Raw genomic sequence first — 19,634 nt, 5'->3', positions numbered from 1 at the left:
TTCCTGCAGCACTCAGGAAGTAGAACTGGGAGGGTGGCTACAAGTCCCAGGCTAGCCTGGTGTGCATACACAAAGCTATTTTGTGGGACTATAAGAAAGTTAATAAATTGGAGCACATAAGATAGGGTATCTAAAGGGGTAGAGAAGGTTGCTTACAAATGGACTGGGTGATCACCAGCAGCAATGCTGAGACACCAGCCCTATACATCAGTCAAGGGCCTGGAATGTCTTTTGGCTACAAAACCCAGTAGGCTAAACTATTGTTTAAGGAACACTCAGGAAAGCCTTTTAGCTGGTGAGTACAGTGACATGGTCCCAAGAAAGAACATTTATAAGATCAGGAAATGTTGAAGAAGTCCCAAATATTAAAATATGATTGGAGAAATGGCAGAACTTTAAGCTCCTGCACTGTTAACCAACTCCCCGTCCACAACTTCCCCAGCATTTATAAATTCAAGAAGGTTCCAGAGAAATCTTGATCCAGGACTTCAGAGATGTTCCTGGGGAGATGTCCCATCCTTCACTCTGTCACTACCAACCTGTATGTAAAATGGCTACTGCCAACAAGAGGTCACCTTCATTAAAAGGACTTAGTTGCTCATAATTCAGAAACATAAAGGTGATCTGGAGTGAAATCACTCCAGAAATAAAGAAGAAGGCAGATTTTCTGTCTGAATTTTTTCTATCCCTTTCCATTTAACAAATCGTCATGTGGGGAACCCTAATATCTACTGTAATCACTAAGAACGACATGGCAGAGGACTGACATTGGGAAGACTCGGGTGTGGTAAAGTCTCCCTCAGATACTCAACTGAGAAAGCAAAAAAAAAAAAAAAAAACAAGAAAAAAAAAACAACAAAACAAACATCCACTTAAAAATTGTTTTCTATCCAACAAAAAGAAAGCACAAACCATGACACATCTGAAATACAAAAGCCTGGGAAAACTAATTTGGGGGGAGAGATGAAGCCCTTTAGAGGAGGCAAGAGACCGCAAGGGTGAAAGATGAATGCTACACAGACACATTGAAATCTAAGTGAAAGCATAGATGGCCATAATCAAAATGAATGATCACAACAGGAAGGGAACATTTGAAGTAGTAATCCTATCTGGTGGCTAGCTTGCATTTAAAGCCATCTTCCTAGCCTGTCAGCATAAAGGTTCTCTGTGCCCTCTAACAAAAAGTAAATGGAGTCATCAGTGTTTATGACAATTGGTATGCATAGATAAATGAATTACTGTCACAGTTCAAGTAAAGGTAGGATTCACTTTTGCCATCAATTCCCCGGCTTATAATACTTCAATGTTTTAAGTCATCAAGATTCCTCACATGCCAGAAAATTTTCTACTCTTCAGTAATTACAAATCCAGGCAATTTCACATGACTGTAACATAGAATTACATCTCATTCCGATGCAATGTCTTTGTGTAATATTAAAAGCACATTTTTAAATAACAAAGTTTCTTACCTAGAAAATGCTCTAATATTATCAGCCAAGGTCTCCTGATCATTTGCCCCAGATTTGTAATAATCATATACTGACTTTTGAAGCACTGATCGGGCATGCTGCTCATAATCATTGATACAGACCAGTCGGGGCAACATTGTAGCAGGGTACAGCAACCTTAGCTATTCTAGGGTATCTTCATGGACTGCTTTCTATGCCCAGACAATTCTGTTATTTGTCAATTATTAATAGACTTTTGCCAAAGTTCATATTTAATTCTCTCTTGCTTACATCAAATGAGCAAATATTGTATGCCTAGACTTTGACATTTCATTTGCTGACTAGCCACCAGATGTACCTAAACCACATGGACTTAGAGCTCAGGAGGTGACAGAAATGAATGGGATCTCTCACATTGACAGAGCAGAGGGATAGACACATCAGAAGTTAAGGGACTGATCTGAATCCACCCTTGATTTAGTTCTACCTCAGGCTGGATCTTCCAACACTTTGCTTTGGCACCTACAATGAGCTACTTCCTCATCTTCCTTCTCCACTAGTACAATGCACATGCCATATGAAAGCAATTAACATTAAAAAGTTATAGAGCAAATTAATTAATCATCAAGTGCAGAAATTCTGCACAATACAAATTTGACCAGATCAGAAATATTTGGCTTTAATACAAAGCACTATAGCTTATTCTCGGTTTTGTATTGCTTGGGGGATGATTGAGGGCAGTGCCATTCTAAAAGGCTTTGTAGTCTGAATCTAAAATCCCAACCTGTGGTGGAAGAGCTAGGGAATATTTGGATGAGTAATGCATGGCTGGAAAAGCAATGGAGATAACCTCAGCCAGGCCTGGATTTCAAACCAGTAGACTATACTATGAGCCAATGTCCAACAGCTGAATTCCAAATGCCTTCTCTCTTGAAGGCCTTACTTTCCAATCCAAAGGGTACACTAAGTGTCATGGAATCAGTGGTCAATGAAAGACCTCAGCAAGAAGGTAGAGGCAGGAAGCATAAACCACCAAAATTCCTCTCTAGGGTGAGATTACTCCCTAGTCTGTGTCCTGTACTCCAGGTACCAGATACCCACAGATTACCAGGCTCTCTTCTAATCTCACTCCCTGATCTTCACTTAACAGTTGTCGGTGCTTTTTTGACAAAACCCAAACTATGATAAATTAATGCCAAAACCAAATCTATAGTGAGATGTAAAGGATGCATCATCATGAAGACAAAGCTCACAGGAGGTGTTTTCATTGTTAGGTGAAACACACCACAGATTCATGTGTTGGATGTTTACTGCCCCCCATCCCCAGTTCATCCTATGTGAGGTTCTGGAAAGTGTAGAAGGTAGGGCCTGACTGGGAAAAGTAAATCATGGAGGGAAGGTCCTAGTTGGCATCCTGCATCTCCCCCTTTTTCTTTACTTACTGTCTTCAGGAGGCAACTAGCAGGAGACGGCAAGGGTGAAGGTTAATGCTACACAGACACATTAAAATCTAAGTGAAAGTATAGAGTGCAATAATCAAAATGAATGATCACAGAGATGCCAACAGGATGGGAACATCTGAAACCATAAGCCTATCTGGTTCAACTGGATACGGGGGCTGTCTTCCATTTAAAGCCATCTTCCTAGTCTGTCAACACAAGCATTCTCTGTCACACTCTAATAACAAGTAAATGGAGTCACCAGCATTTATGATGGCATTGATTGTGATATCCTGTCCAAATGTGTGGGGTAAAGAAAGGATGGACCAGAGCAAACAACTTCTTCTTTTAAGTCGTTTATATCAATTTATAGAGCAATGAGAATACCACACAGCAGGAATTTCGTAAACACCCCCACACACTCTCTCATCTTCTACTTTACCAACATACTTTTGTAAATGACATTTTCTTAATCTCAATTACATAAACACGAATCTTTAAAGTGCAAAGAAACATCTGAGATTCCCTGGCTTCTAGAAGGTCATTGCTGTTCTGCACTCATGCCAATCCTTTTGAAAAGTTCTTTGTTTAGTTCAAGTTATTTTCTATACCCTCAGGAGCATTACATCCAACAATAATCTTTATGTAGCCAGATTCTTTGAACAACTGTCTTAGTTTGGGTTTTACAAAGCTCTACCGAGTGAATGGGATACAGTGTAGAATAAAATATCTGACACTGGGTAAAGAACCTCTAAACATATTTTGTAAATGAAAAAGCATCCAAGGAGAAAAATTTATTACTAGAACACCATGTGTAATCTATGGCTTAGTTTGGACCTGAAAGCACAGGAGACACCTGGAGCCTAGTGAACTGTCATGTAAAATCCCCACAATGTTGGTCACCAAGAAGAGCAGAAGACAGAGTGAGGGTACATCCATTTCCACTCTTGACAAAGCAACTGGCAGACAGAAAAATTGGCTCCATGGTGACATATTGAAGAAAATGGAAAGAATCCAGTAATAACTATAAGTTTGAAACTGTTTTAGGAGAATTTTGATTGAGTCAAAGGAGTTTTGTCAGGTTTATCAATGATTTTCTATTTGGATTGATACTGAATTGTACATTGACATATTCCTCAATGTTCCCCAATGGTTCAGACATCAGTGTAATAAATAGGTAACAGATGAAAACCACAATTGCATGGGGTAAATCTTCAGCAATCCTTACCAAAGAATAAAAACAACATTTAAAAAAAAATATTTAAATTGTTCTACTTAAAATCACTATGAGACCAACTTCTTTGTGTTGACAAGCAAGCATCACAGTTTGATAGCAGCATTGTTATGAAAGTTGATCAAAGGAGCCTTAACTACCCCCATCTGACAGTTAACAGCATCATTAGGGAAGTTGATCAAAGTCTTAGCTGATGCTCAGCACAGATTCAAAATTGATTTGCAAATTAAACAACCTTATCTTTACACAGTCCACCCTTTGCAGCAACAGCTAAAAAATATTAATTGTGCCTGCAAATTACATAATTCGTATGGTGGGGCAGTTGCATGCCATTTAATAAATTTTAAGCAGGTCAAATCCTAATAAGACTAAAGAAGGGAAAGAAAAGCCAGATATTTTCAGAGTATGATCCTGAACCAACTGGATGCTAAATGTGCGAGTGTATCCTTGGGCTCCGCCCCCGATGAGACAGTTCAGTCAACTGGGCTGTACCAAGCCATGCTGGTGACTGTGACTCACTACACTATTTGAGAGCCAGGGCTTTTGCAATAAAGGGATAGAAGAGGAAGCTTGAGTTTTAAAACCAACAGACCAACCAACCATCCCCTCTCCTTCAGCACTGTTGCAGGCCATTGATGGATTTGGAATGCTGTCTTAGAAATTAAAGAGGGAAATGCACAGTCCTCACAGCATTTCATCAATCTCTTTTTGGATAGGAATAAAAGAAGGGACTGGAGTTTCAAACAGCCTTTGCTGATTCATGAAAATCACACTGTCTAAACATCACACATTCTTTCAGAAACAATAGTGCATGCAAAACTTCCCTTGGAGGCCATGTGCTTAAGAAGAGTATGGGCCAGATAAGTTCAGGTTTTACTCAAGTGGCTTAGAGGATACATATATGCGGCTACTGCAACCCTGATCTCATAGCTGAGAATCAGGATCGATGCCAAGGCAAATATTCCAGTCCTCTTACTCAGTGGCCAAAACACTGGAGCTTTGAGTTATTTGTATCTGAAACTGGGCTAAATAAACTTATTAACTTCTCATCCTCCCTAGTGTCCCTTCGATAATATTGTCCCCAAATCTCCCAATTTCTTTGAATAGTTCTGAAGCCACAAGATGGTCTTCACAAACACCTACCTTCTCCCAAATCTCTAGTTAAATTTAAGACTGAACTCAAAGGAACCAATGAGAATTCTACATCCTCTTAGTGCTTTTATACAATATGCAGTTTAGAGTCTTGCTTGGAGAATGTCTACCTTCCTGTTTTTATCCTTTTAAGAGGCTTTTTATTGAAATGAGTCATGGGATTTAGATGACAAATCAGTCATTTCCCCCATCTTTGGTATCAAAGGAAACTTAAGTATTCCAACATCTCTAGCTCCAAGAATAAGCAAAGAACCTCAGTCACCATGGATGGCAGAGATAGTGCCCTCTACAGGTACAGAGTACATTTCCATGACTACTCATGATTTTAGCATATCTTTTTACATGTTTTGGGCTTTTTATTCTCTATCTCTGTGAAATCTTTTGGTCACTTTTAATAATAGAATTTTTTGTACTTGATTTACAGGCTTTCTTTAAGCACTTGGAGTACAGAGCATTTTCTGCTATTTATACATATATTCACTAACTTCTTTTTTCATTTCTTAAGAGTTTGTATTATTTTTTAATTTTGTGTGTGTGTGTGAGTGTGTGTGTGTGTGTGTGTGTGTGTGTGTGTGTGTGTGTGTGTATACATGTAAGTGCAGAGTTCACAGAGACAGGAAGAGGGTTTCAGGTCTCTTAGAGCTGGAGTTACTGTTGTGAGTGGCCACTTGACATGGATGCTGGAAACTGAAATTGAGTTGGGAAATTTCCAGCCCTTCACAAAATTCTTGACTTGCTTTCACATCCTAATTTTGCTGAAGTCAGCTTCTAATATTCATAATAGAGAGCTGTGATATTAGTCTCCCTGTTCTCCTATTCTTCATGATGCCTTTGTTCTCGATCCTCTCTCTTTCTCTTGTACCCTATTCCCATTATCTCTCCTCCCTTCTCTTCTTCCATCCACTGTTTATTTTTGTTCTTCTCTTCACTTTGGCTTTAAGCTTTCTCTTCATTTTGCATTCTTATTCTTCTTCCTTCCCTTCTCTTCCTTCTTTTAATTATCTTCCTTTTAATTTTCCCTCCCCTCTGCCCCCATCTCCTGTTACAAGTAGGAAACAGGTAATTTCCCTAAACATACGTAGCACATTTTCTACACCAAAAAGGGGGTAGGGTAAAATTTTAACACAAGGCCTTTGCTTCCCTTTGAGGTCTTGACTATTAGCTGAGGTTAAAGGGCATGTAAATGTTTACAGGTTTCTGTGCAGTTTTCTCGTGTCCTCTGGAACAACAGACCTTGGCAGACAGTTTCCTAGGGAGGGTATACAGGGTTATTTGACTTGAATTTGCCCTACATCAAGATGATTGCCATTGAGTATTCAGTTTTGTTGTTGTAAATAGTATATTTTTCAATATTTTAAAAATATTCATTTTATTTTTTGAGATTATAATCTCATAATTTCTCCCTTCCTTTTTCTCCCTCCAAGCTCTCCCATGAATCCCTCCTTGCTCTCTTTCAAATTCATTTTTACTGTTTTCACCAATTGCTGTTATATACATATATATTCATTTGTATACCTACATATTCCTAAATATATAAATATGCTCTGATCAGTCTGGTTAATGTTAGTTACTTGGAGCATGTTTTCAGGGAGGGCTATTTGGTACTAGATAACCAATTGGTGTGCTCATCCCTGGGGAAGACTATTTTTCTATTTTCAATGTTCTTTAGTTCCCCAAGTGGATGAGTTTCCCTGCCTTTGTCCCAAGACCTTGTTACTTTTGTTTAGCTTTCCCACTGTCCATCATCCTGTATGTGAGATGGGCAGTTTCCCAAGACACACTGTTCTTTCACTAAAGATATTATCCTACTCGTCTCCAGTTTTCCTTTGGGATTTTCCATGCTGCCTCCCCACTAGAACAGCTGCAAACACCACCATGATTTCTGCTTGGGGTTCATCAGACCCATGTGAGAATCTTTAGCCACTCACCTGCCTGAAGGGTTTTTCTTGATCTCTTACATTTGTTGTTTTGCTTTGGCTTATTAAGAATAGCCAATGTTTTCTCAGAACTTCATCAGAACATGGCAAAATATGCTAACAATGTTGTATTTCACATCTGTAAGTGGTTTGTTAAAAGTCAGGCTAGTCTATGTACTGTTAATTAAGGGCCTTTAAGAACTGGGATTTTATCCTACAGAAATTCAAAATTTAATATTGTCAAATAAGCCTATGGTATTGCTAATGGCTTGGTCTTTTAGTCTTATTTTTAATAATCCTCCAGACATAGAATTGGAGGGATGGCTCAGCAGTGAGGAACACTTGTTCTTACAGAGGACAGGAGTTTGGTTTCTAGTACCCAAATTGGCCAGCTCACAATGGCCTTATAACTCTAGCTCTAGGGATCCAAGCCTTGTTCTAAGCGTGTGTGGGCACCTGTACACCTATCTTCATATACCCTCATACAAACACACATATTCACATCAATAAAATGAATAAATAACTATTTAATACCCACCAGAAATCTCAAGGGCTTTCTCCCACGTTCTCTTTCATCCAGAACTGACCTCCATGCACTGCACAGGTCACAATTTGTCTTCAGTAAACAAAGTGGGCCAAATATTTGATACAACAAATCTGTTCAGCTCCCCCTTCAAGGAACAAGGAAATAACTGACTCTTTTATATGTGGGACAAAGCTGGTTCTTGGCCATGCGAACAATTCTGAGCTATGAACCGCCAGTGTCTGTGACTGTCAAACTGGGGCTAAAGCCCAAAATGCCAAGACAAGGCCTTTCCTCTCTCTCTCTTTTATTCCCTTGTCAGAGCCCACAGCTTTGCCGTAATGGTGGTGGTTGTACCAGCCCAACATTACCAACCCCAGCACAGAAGTCTGGGACAGTGTGGCTACAACTATAGTGCTGCCATTCCAAGTCACACAGTTATTGCAATCTTCCCGACAAAAAGGAGTTTTCTTATTTTTACAAATAATAACCAGTTGTTTTACCATCACTCACTGACTCGCTAATCTCTCTTCCCACATTAAATAACATTTTGTACAGAACATTTCATCTCATGTATGTAATCCTCTCATTTTATGTAGCAATCCCCCAACTTTATGTAGCAATATTTCCTACTTGTACATAAAGATGTTACCCAAGTAGCCATGAAGGAAGATGGACTACAGATGTCATTCTCACAAATGTTAGAGATTAAGAGTGGGAACTGAAAGATCTTCAGCTAGATGGTTTTGTTTAAACTATAGTCTTCTGAGAGCAGGAAAGGTTCCATACATTCCAATCAGTACTTTATTTCTTCAGGTAAAATCATCTGGATTTAGACAGGAAAGGAAGCTCCACCAAATGATAATGTAAAAGAAAGTCACTTCACAAGAATGTGCCTCACAGAACAAACCTCTCCTGTTGCAGGGAGAGGTGTGGGTATTGACAGTCCTCCAGTGGGTATTGACTAGTACTGGTACTCTTCTGAATGTTAGAAGTGACTATTAACAGCGTATCTCTTGTAAATTATTCCCAGTAAGTAGCAGCTGAAAGACTAAAACCCATATCATGTGAAAACCTTTTAATGGCTTCTGAACCAAGTACAGAAACCCTCCTTCCCTTGCTTAGGCCCACTCATACTGCCCAGGAATGTCACTTCAGACACCAGGCCACTGCAGAACCACACGCATCTCCTGGGAATTTTCATACAGAAAATAAAAGGCCAACCAGCCTCCTGCACCATGTTAAAGACTCCAGATTCCCCATTAGGTCCATGCATGCTACCGGGAACTTCCTGCACCAGCCCAACCAAAGAAAATCACATCTCAACCCTACTAAGACTTAGTCCTCTCCTGAACATTATACACAATTCTAGCAAAAAATGAAAAGCAGTTTACAAAATGAGAGAGAGAGAAACAACTAACTATTCAATATATACAAGTCCCAGCACAGAAATAAAACAATACAAAAAGAATCAAGACATGTCCCATTCACAAATCACTGATTTCATTATAACAGCCCTAATGAGTACTTTTTGGATGACTGTTCACACAAAGAATTGGTTTTTCAATACAGGGTTTCTCTGTATTGCTTTGGAGTCTGCTCTGGAACTCATTCTGTAGACTTGGCTAGCCTAAAACTCACAGAGATCTGCATGCCTCTTCCTCCTGAGTGCTGGGATTAAAGGTGTGCACCACCAATACCTGGCCCTTGATAAAGAATTTTTAAAAAGTGATTACAACGATGTTCACACAAAACAGAAACACACAATTATAATCCAAGGAAATAAAAGCAAAGGGTCAAATGAAATAAGGAAGTTAATATAATGTGTAAAAACAGCTTCAATAAAGAGATAGAAGTACTAAAGAAAGAAACAGTGAATGATGCTGGAAGTAAACAGTATAATAATAATTTAAACAAAAACTTCAGTGGAAAGCCTCAACAATAAAATAGATGATGTAGAAAACAGAAAATCGGGGATGGAAAAGAAGAGTTACTTGGTAAAGGCCAAAGACAATTTTTTTTTTAACATACGAACATATTGGGAATATATGGAGATATATATTGGAGAGCTCTGGGAAACAATGAAAATACTAACTTCTGAATTATGAGCATAGAATAAGCAGAAGAATATCAACCCAAAGGCAAAGAAAATATTTTCCATAAAATTAAAAAAAGATGTTTAGCAAACCTAGAAAAATAGATGTACATCTAAGTACAAGAGACCATCAAAAGAATAAATAGACTAGATAAGAAAAAGAAACTCCCCACAACATACTACAGTTAAAACACCCACTCTACAGGGAGGGTGATGCCTTCCAGGAGGGATCATCAAAATCTGTCAAGTCATTTGGAGTAGGCTATAGGCCCTCCCTCCTGTCTCTAGGCTAAGGGAGCACTCAATATTAAATGGAATGTCTTGTAGTGATATATTATTTATGATTTATTAAAGCTTGCCTGAGGATTCAGAATCAAAGTCAGCCTCAAGCTATAGAGATCAGGCAGTGGTGACATACACCTTTAATCTCAGGAGCCAGAAGCTAGGAAGTGGTGGGACACATTTTTAATCTTAGCACTAAGGATTAAGAGGTAGATGGATCTCTGTGAGTCCATGGCCACCCAGATCTACACAAGAATGATCCAGCCCTAAAGAGAAACAGCTCACAAAAAGATGATCTCAGCCTCTGGGATCACACGCCTTTAATCCTAGCACTAGAGGAGTATAAAAGATAAGATCAGAGTCTTTAGTATTCAGTCTCAGGCACTCATTCCCTAGCCACATTGAGGAGAGGAGGAATTCATAGTCCAGACACATTGAGGAGAGGAAGAAATTCAGTTGCAGGATTTTCCAGCCAGGCTGAGGAGAAGCAACAGGATCAGTCCTTTCAGCCTGAGGTAGTGGCAAGAACTAGTGGCCCACTACTTTGTTTTTCTGATGTTCACCTTGAAGCTTGAACACCAATATTATTTATCATGCAACAAAAGCCCACAAGATGTAGGAGTCTATGTGGGAAGAGTGGGCAAAAAGATTGTCAGAGCCAGAGGTGATTGATAACTCTAAGTTCATTCCAGACACAAGACTAAGGCACATATGAACTCTGCAGGAGCATGCATAAAGTCTGCACAGATTTAAGCCAGACAGGGTATAACACGCTGCCAACACTGAGATGGAGAAATGGACATGGGCTCCTACCACTAACCAGAAGCTCTCTGTCAATGATACCTACTAGCAAAGAAAAAAGTAATTTTCTCTATTGGAGTCACACTTGGTTTGCTAACTACACTTCTGGGTAGGCCCCATATCCAGGGGCAGTTGGCCAACACAAAAGGAACTCAATAACTTTTTTGCAGACTTGATTTCATTTTGCTCTGTTTGAGTATTTGTCTCATTGGTTCCTTGCTTGTATATTTTGATTTCCATTTTTGTGTGTGCTTCCCTTTTTTGTTTGTTCATTTATTTTGCTTATGTTTGTTTCTTTGGCTTTTTTTTAAGAGAGAGAAAATGAACACAAAGCTGTTTGGATAGGGAGGTGGGAAGGAACTAGAGGAGGGGAAACATGATCAGAATATATAGTTGTAAATAGAGTTCTTAATTGGTCTAAATAATAAAATTCCAGGAGTCAGATATAGAGGAAAATGCTGAGAGATCAAAGAGGAGAAGGAACAAGCCAGTCACACCTTACCTCCAGAGAGGGAGAGAGGGAGAAGAAGAGGGAGAGAGGAAGTTCCTGTTTCTCCCTACTTATATGCTGTTTCTGCCCAGCTATCTCATTTCCTGTCTGCCTGTACTGACCTCCAGACTTCTATGGTTAGTTAGTGGCAAGCTACATTATCTGACCCCCAGACAGGCTCTATTTGTATAAGCAAGATACATAGTATTAATTTTTTTCGATTAAAACAAAAGAATGAAACTTCTACATTTATATGGTTACTCCAAATTATGCTGTATATTAAGGTAGTAAACTTTTAATAAATATTTTAAATGTTAAAAAAGACTATAAAACAAGAATCATTTTAAAGATTTACTACAATTTCCTATAATACTGTTACAATCTAGGTTTGTTTGTTTGTTTTCTCTTCACAGACACAGAGAAAACAAAGTCAAAATTTATATAGAAGCACCAAAGTCCAATAATAGCCAAAGCAATCCTGAACAAAAAAGAATATTTCAGGGCATATCACTATACATGATTTCAAATTATACTACTAAGCCTCAGTAATAGAAACAACATTAAGAAAAATATTAAATTTAAAAATTGAGGATTATGTGTTGATTTCAGTTAACAACTAAAAGTTTGTAATGTAAGTATCACTAAAGACAAATAAATGAGGACAAAGATGAACTTAACCAAAATTAATAAAGTCATGGGAGATTATCCAGTTCCTCTTAAATTATCTTGTAATATTCTATTTCTACATTACATGGCAAGAGTTGAAGATGTCACCAGCTCATACATAAGACTCTGTGTTTAAGCCTGGGTAACACACACACACACACACACACACACACACACACACACACATAAGAATATAATGAATTAGAAAGGATGACCTTATCACACATTGTTTCTATGATTGGGAATAGATAAACTACATAGCTAACCATTAATGAAGGTTACTTGGCATTTTGAATTCATAACAGAAGAAAGTTTTGTTCTGTTTGAGTATCTAGATACAAGACAGACACTCTTCCTTAGACACCAGCTTTCCCACCAGGCATTAAACCTCAAGCTGTGGCAGGATAGTCCTGAGGTGATTTTATCCAACATCTGTCATGTTCTAAGAAAGACTCTTTTAGTCTGGTAAATTAAAGTGCCACTATTTCAGCCCTCTTTTGTTAGGAGTAAGGTTTTCCTGCCAGCCCTGGTCCCAGAACCATGCCAGCCCCAAATAACACACAGAGACTCTGTATTTGATATAAATGCTGTTGGCCAATTACTAGCTTCTTATTGGCTACCTCTGTCTTAAATATTAACCCATTTCTATTAATCTAAGTACTTCCACATGGTCTTATCTTACCGGAGAGAGGAGCTGGCGTTCTTCTCTCCATCCTCCATCTTGGATCTCCTCCCTCCCACTTCCAGAATCCTCTTTGTCTCCTAGTCCCACCTGTCTTCCTTTCCTATTGGCCAATAGTTCTTTATTCATTAACCAATAAGAGAACCATATTTACAGAATGACATCTCCCATCACTCTTTTCTGGGAAACAAAAGAGCAACAGAACTTTCCAAGGTTCTAATGGCCATTATAAAGTTAGTTCGTGTCAATAGCCTCCTTGTAATCAGGAAAGAAGGCTTCATCTCCAAAAGTGAAGTTCATCCATCAGCTCACAGTGAGCTACAAAAGCAGAAATGTTTTCCGTTATTTGTTGGGGTGTGTGTGTGTGTGTGTGTGTGTGTGTGTGTGTGTGTGGGTGTGTTTCTCTAAAGCTTCAGAGATGGGCAAGCCTTTTTTGTGAAAAGACAAATAACAGATACTGTGGCTAGCTTTCCAAGCTTATATAAGACAATATTCCAATAAAAATCTGCTCTTTTCTAAGCTGGAACTCCCCACCAAGGAATGACTTCTGAAATTAAGATCCATAGTTCCTCAAGAATCCTATTTTGCTTCTTGTTCACAAAAAGTGTGTGTGTGTGTGTGGGGGGGGTGATGCAAAAAGGATAAGGTTGGAGTGTTAGGAGAAAATAATAAATTTCCCCCAGGAAAACAACTGGGAGAAAAATTACCATCAACACCAGAAGATTTTCAAGTCATTATGTATGACAATCGCCCATTTTATCTTTTAGGTTACTTCTGTAAACAAAGCAAAAATGCATGGCCTCTTCTTCCTGCCAAGCCATCAGTAAGTCCACATCCACCTTTTGCTTCCCTCCTAGGCGCCACATTCATCCACCCAGAGAGCAAGTGCTAGACATCATCAGGAGACTGGCCAGCTTATAACTTGCAGCACTTTTATCTTAATAGGATTTTCCAGAAGACATGTGGATAAGGATCTTACAAATTAGTCCGGTCTTTTGGCTCTTGGAAACAGGAAAGTGTCTGTTAATGTGATTTCCGTATTGATAGATACCCACATTTTCCAGAAAGAAGATGGCATCATTTTCCATATGCAGGAAGCAATTTCTCAATGGAGAGAATGCTCAAAAGCACAAGAAATGTAAAATGATGGAGTTAAAAATCATGGCCCTATAGGCAGGTTATTTATTTTAATCAGTATTTACAGGTAGAAAGAAAATGTATTTTTATTATTCTTTCAGCCAGGAGTCAGCATTGCTGGTGAAAATAAAATGCCGACTTTTAATAATATTAAGTAATTCCTGTAAAGGAATCTGGTTTTCCTAAATGTTTGGATACATATAAAATGGAACAGTACCTGGAATGGAAGTTCTAATGAGAGGATGTAGAATTTCTGTTGCCTTTTCCCATTTCCTTTCATTGACACTCTTACTGAAAGGTAATAACTTCCAAAGAAATTTCCTACACTGGGCTGCATGGATTCCCTAATGAATGTTTCCCTCACTAAATATTTATATGTGCTATTAAATTAGCTAGCCATCAAGACTGCTGAACTGAATTCAATCTCTGGAATTCACATGGTAAAAAAAAAAAGAACTGACACCTGAAAATTGTCCCCTGGCCTCCACACATCCACCAGTTTGCACACCTATCCATGTGCACATAAATAAACAAGTACAAATAAACAAATACATTTTTTTTAAAGAATCAAGATTGAGAGCCAAGGAAATGTTTCTATCAGTAAGGTCCTTGCCACATAAGCATAAGGACCTTACTTGAGAAAAAAGTGAGGAAAGGTGACAGGTGGCTATAATTCCAGCAGTAGGGAGGTAGATACAAGATTCCAGAGATGCTGGCCAGCTAATATAGAGAAATTGGCAAACTAAGTTCAATGTGAGACTCTGTTTCACAAAATAAAGTGGAGGGTAATAGAGGAAGACAAGCATGTACATGGGCACATATATACAGACCCTACATCAGCACATACATACATACCCACAGAAAGGCATACACACATACAGAGACAGAGACAGACAGACAGACAGAGTGGGAGGGACAGAATAATAGAATCAGGATTGAGAAGACTTCTTAGAATATTATTATTTTACAGTGATTGCTTGTGAACTGAAATATTTATCAGACTTGTCTATCGGCATTCTCTTCTTTGAAACAATGCCCTCGTGTATGCTTTAGGTTTTTAAAAATGAGAAATCCACACATCACTGTTTTTTGCTGAGTTATATCACGAACAGAAATCTTTGTTAAACTTTAGCTAAACTAAAAACGTTGTAACTTAAAATGTCAGCCCATTTTTGCAAATTTCCACAGTGGGACTAACTTCTTTCCAATCCCCACTGGCTTAATGCATCCTTTTAAAGGAAAACTAATTATTGTTTCTTTTTCTGATAGAAAAAGTTTCCTTAGGTAAAGATTAGTGTGGTGCTCAAGACAGCAGGCCTTGGGTGGGAGTCACATAGGAAATTACCCAGAAAGAGAAATCTTGAGAACCACTGCATTCACTCTTTGAGGAACTTGTGAAAGGAGGGAGGGCAAATCCACACAAAATTTGCCTTGCCTAAACTTTTCAGGTAAATCACTCTTGAGCAGACATGATGAAGTCTGGGGAGTTAGAAATTGCACCTGTCATATCTGTGGATTACACTTTACTCAAATGTAATTGTTTCAGAGCTGGAAAATGAACCAGTAAGTGATCCCCAACACCCACATAAAAGCCACTGTCGTGTTTTGAAAGAAATGGTCCCCAAAGAGAGTGACACTATTAGGAGGTGTGACTTTGTTGGAGCAGGTGTGACCTTGTTGGAGGAAGTGTGTCATTGTTGGGTTGGTCCTTGAGATTTCCTTGAGGTCTCAAGCTGTGCCCAGTGTAGAGGCAGTTCACTTTGTGTTGGCTGTGGATCACGATGGTGAAGTCTCATCTCTTTTCCCAGCACCATGACTGTCAGTATGCCGCCATGTCCCTACATGATGATAATGGACTAAACCTCTGGAACTGTGAGCCACCCAATTAAATGTTTTACTTTGTAAGAGTTACTGTATTCATGATGTCTCTTCACAGCAATAGAAACCCTAGATAAGCTAGTGTGCAAGGTGTGGAGACACATCTGTAGTTCTAGTACCAAGGACCTGAAATGAGAGATAGTGAGAGACCCTGATTTCTTAAGTACAGTGGAGTGTTGAGAAAGAAACCCAGCATCAACCTCTGTTCTCCACACTCATTCATACATACAAACTCACACACATGCAAACATGCTTCTACACATGCACACATCTCTCTTCTCCTTCTCTCTCTCTCTCTCTCTCTCTCTCACACACACACACACACACACACACACACACACACACACACACACACACACCACAGAGAGAGAGAGAAAGAGAAAGGGAAAAAATTTCCTATATATAAATAAGAAAATAGACTTAAAGCATCCAGACTTACAGAGCAACAAACAAACATGAGCAGTTTGGCAGTTGTAAGCAAAAACCCAGTGCACAGTGCAATAGCAGCATCAGTGGAAATCTATTATTCCATCATTGCACAGTGAAATGACATGTCACCTGACAGCTCCTCCCCATTATAGAATACTCACTTATTCCCTTTTCTTTTTTTCCCTTGTATGCTACAGACCTCGTTATTCATCTTTAGGGCAGTTGGATCAGAAAAAAAAAAGAACAAAACAAAATGAAAGATGAAAAGAAATCTAGCAGAAAACATTGAGATATAGAGAGATAGAAAAGCTGATGTGAGGAAGAAAAAGGAGGAGGAGATAAAAGATTAAGACTCAAGCAAAAAGGATCCAGGGAAACAGAGAGGAGAATGAAGGATGAGAGAGGAGGTAGAAACTTAAGCATAACACCTTGTACCTAGTAGAAAATAAATGCATGGGGATCTTAAGTTGATCTGAATGACAAATTAGACTCCATTAGAGTATTCAATCTAGAGATAAAGTTAATTATATTTCTGGAGCTGGCTGCCTGGAAAGATTAGACCACAAAGTCAGTAATTTGGATGTGGTTATAGTCTAGCAATAAGTCTGCCTTTTGATGTATGTTGGAACCCAATGTTTCCCACATTAAAATTTCTCCTAGGTCAATAGTGCATGTTTGGTATGAAAGCCAGACCCGTGGAACAATGATGAAGTCTCAAGTGCAATCGGTTCCAATTTGAAAAAATCATACTTGTAGAGTATAATAAATTTGCTTCTAAAAAGAAAAATTCCCCTCATGGAGTTGCAAACTGAATATTAATTTTAAGACAGCTTTCGTGACTATCTAGTTTTAAAGAAAACATACTGTTCTTGTGTGTGTGTGTGTGTGTGTGTGTGTGTGTGTGTGTGTGTGTGTGTGTGTGTGTAGGGGATACTGACACTAACCAGAAACTGAGACTAACCAGAGGACAACATAGTATCCAACTGTGAGTCTATATGAGGAAATCACTGCTGCCTGGCAAACTTGGAGGGATGCAAGCACCTAGACAACCCTGCTGGGGAGGAGACTCTTAAGACTCAAGGGCTGTGGACTGTGGGAAAGCAAAAAGGGCAGGAAAGCTTGGCCTTCTGGGAGATTTCCCATTCTCTGCCTCAGTTGTTTTTGAAGAGAACAATGAGTTTTGATGATGGTGGCTGTACCCAGAAGTTGATAGACTTGACTAGAGAAGTTGGCTGGCAGAAAACGGAAAGAGTAGTCACACACATGCACAATTCCATACATGCTGATATGCACAGCCTCTACATCTACAACCTCTCCAGATCAAGAACTCTGGTTGCACTGTTTGTAGTTTTCCAATTACCTAAAGCTCCAAGGCTCAGTTGCACAGTGGAAACCTTAAGTTAAAGGAAACCCTGGAGGTAGGAAGAAAACCTTTCCAAAAGGAGTAAAGATGAGTATAAGTAAAAGTGGTAATGGGAAAGGAAACAATTAACTTGTCCTTTGGAGGCACCTGAGGAGAATTTCCAGAGACAGCATAAAAGATGAATGAAGGTGCACACTGCCTTATGAAAGTGATAGTTTTGGGAACTAAGAGAGAAAAGAAGTAATGTAGAAATGAATGATTGCTAGACTGCAGTCCTTTGAAAGCAGCAATCCACTCAGATATGACAACAGGGTCTTCAAGATTTAAATAAACCATAGCAAACTATCTCACAACAGAATTTTAGAAAGAACGAACATTCAACCTAGGACCCCAAGTGTGCCTAGTAAATTTCCTGCAGCATTTATACCTGCTTCTGCTTCTAGCATCATTTCAGATTTTAGGATGAAAGCAAAGGTTGAGTTCTACCTCTATGTCTGCTTAGTTGGAGCTTATCCTCATTCCTAAAGTGAGATGTTTCTGAGACAGTCTGGGACTTCACAAGCTCTGCCACCCTTAGCCAAGCTGACTCCAGAGGCAAGCTCTAAAAACCATTGCTGTTTCTCAATATGCCTGATCCTTCCCCAGGATCACTCGTAGGTCCTGAAGTGGTACCTTAGAAACACTGATGACATAAACATTATATGCATGTTACCTTTTAGAACAACTTCTTGAGTTATATTCATGGGGTTGGTTAAAATTCTCACCTGTTACCCTCAGAGTGAAGAGGAGACTCATGGACCATGAATCACTTGCTGAAGTTTGCATCTCTGGGATGGGGTGGCACTGGGATCCAGCAGCAGGAGGCTGCTCAGTGGCTGCTTCCAAGCATCTACTCCCTACCAGTGTAATAATATATGTTGCTTTTCAGTGTTCAATGTCAGCACTTGGAGAGTCCTAAGGGGGTACATTGCTAACATTCATTCATTGCTAACATATGCCTAGATTACATAATACCAAATATTATGTAAAATGATCCAGAGACTGTCTCACAATTAAAATAGTTAAATGTACCATCTAAGTTGAAATCCTTTGTATTGCCCCACAAGAGTTGAATGGATTTTGTGGGCTTCATTTGCGTAGCGAAAAACCGTACTGAACTTCAATCCTTTTGATAGAGGTGAACCTTATAGTAGTATTCTATCCTTTCATAGACAATCCTTTTGTTTTTAAACTTTTTCAAATGTTTTTTTTAATATCAAAGATTTAGCCAATCTAATCCTACTATAGGGAACAGAAGGCAGTCTGGAGCAATTAGAATTTGGGCAACATGGGTACTAGTATAGGTATCTGGTCTGAGTCAGTTAAAACATGGCTGGCACCTGACATTCAGGGTACAATAACCTAATGATGGTTGCCATTGAACATTCAAGATCTGAAGTTAAACAATGATGAAATGTTATATTCCTGGCAGAATGTAATTTCTGTTTTGAGAAAATACACCCTTGAGAGTGGGGGCAAATGCCCTCACCATTTGCCTTTTCCAGCTAGTCTCTAGAGGCTTGTGAGACTACCCACAGCCTATGTGCTGGATTACACATGTGCCACACATGTACAAGTGTGTGCCTGGGTGCCCAGCAGCACCTGCCCAACTAGCAATCTATGTGTCCACATTATGTCTCCCCTGCCTACATCTCCTCCCATCTTCTTCAAGCCCCACCTCCCAAAGGCTCTCCTACTCTCCTGGCTTCAGACCCTGGGCTTTACATCTGCTGTCTGTTGAACAGCTTCCTTATGTGACTTTAATTACAGAGTTCAATGAATTTTAAGCCATGTTGAGGATGTTTTCAAAAGTAATTTTTAAAAATTGCTTCTGCCACTACACCCTTTCCTTCCTGCCCCATCAGCCTTCACATGAGAAATGTTTGGTTCAGTTTTTTTGGTATTAAGTGTAAAGCTAGAATGAATCTAAACACCAACTTATTTAAAGCCAAGCTCATGCCTATGCTTTTAGGGAACTCTTTTGTCTGCACAGAGACCTATCCAAAAGAGAAGCTTTCTTGGTCTTCATGTGCTGGTAAGCTTTTATTTTGCCAAGAATA

General features: G+C 39.1%; 1 protein-coding gene across 1 annotated transcript in view; it reads right to left on the bottom strand.

Annotated features, from left to right (window-relative positions):
• Positions 1-1,631, bottom strand: part of Hao1 (hydroxyacid oxidase 1) — a 47,655-nt gene extending 46,024 nt beyond the window's left edge. The window contains exon 1 of the mRNA XM_051183315.1: positions 1,470-1,631. Coding sequence (XP_051039272.1) covers positions 1,470-1,606 — 137 coding nt within the window. The 5' untranslated portion in view covers positions 1,607-1,631. The remainder of the gene's footprint in view (positions 1-1,469) is intronic.
• Between the last annotated feature and the right edge of the window lie 18,003 nt (positions 1,632-19,634).

The sequence above is a fragment of the Phodopus roborovskii genome, unplaced genomic scaffold (genome assembly GCF_943737965.1).
Source record: "Phodopus roborovskii unplaced genomic scaffold, PHOROB, whole genome shotgun sequence".
Classification (NCBI taxonomy): Eukaryota; Metazoa; Chordata; class Mammalia; order Rodentia; family Cricetidae; genus Phodopus; species Phodopus roborovskii.
This window is presented reverse-complemented; position numbering and strand designations above follow the sequence as displayed.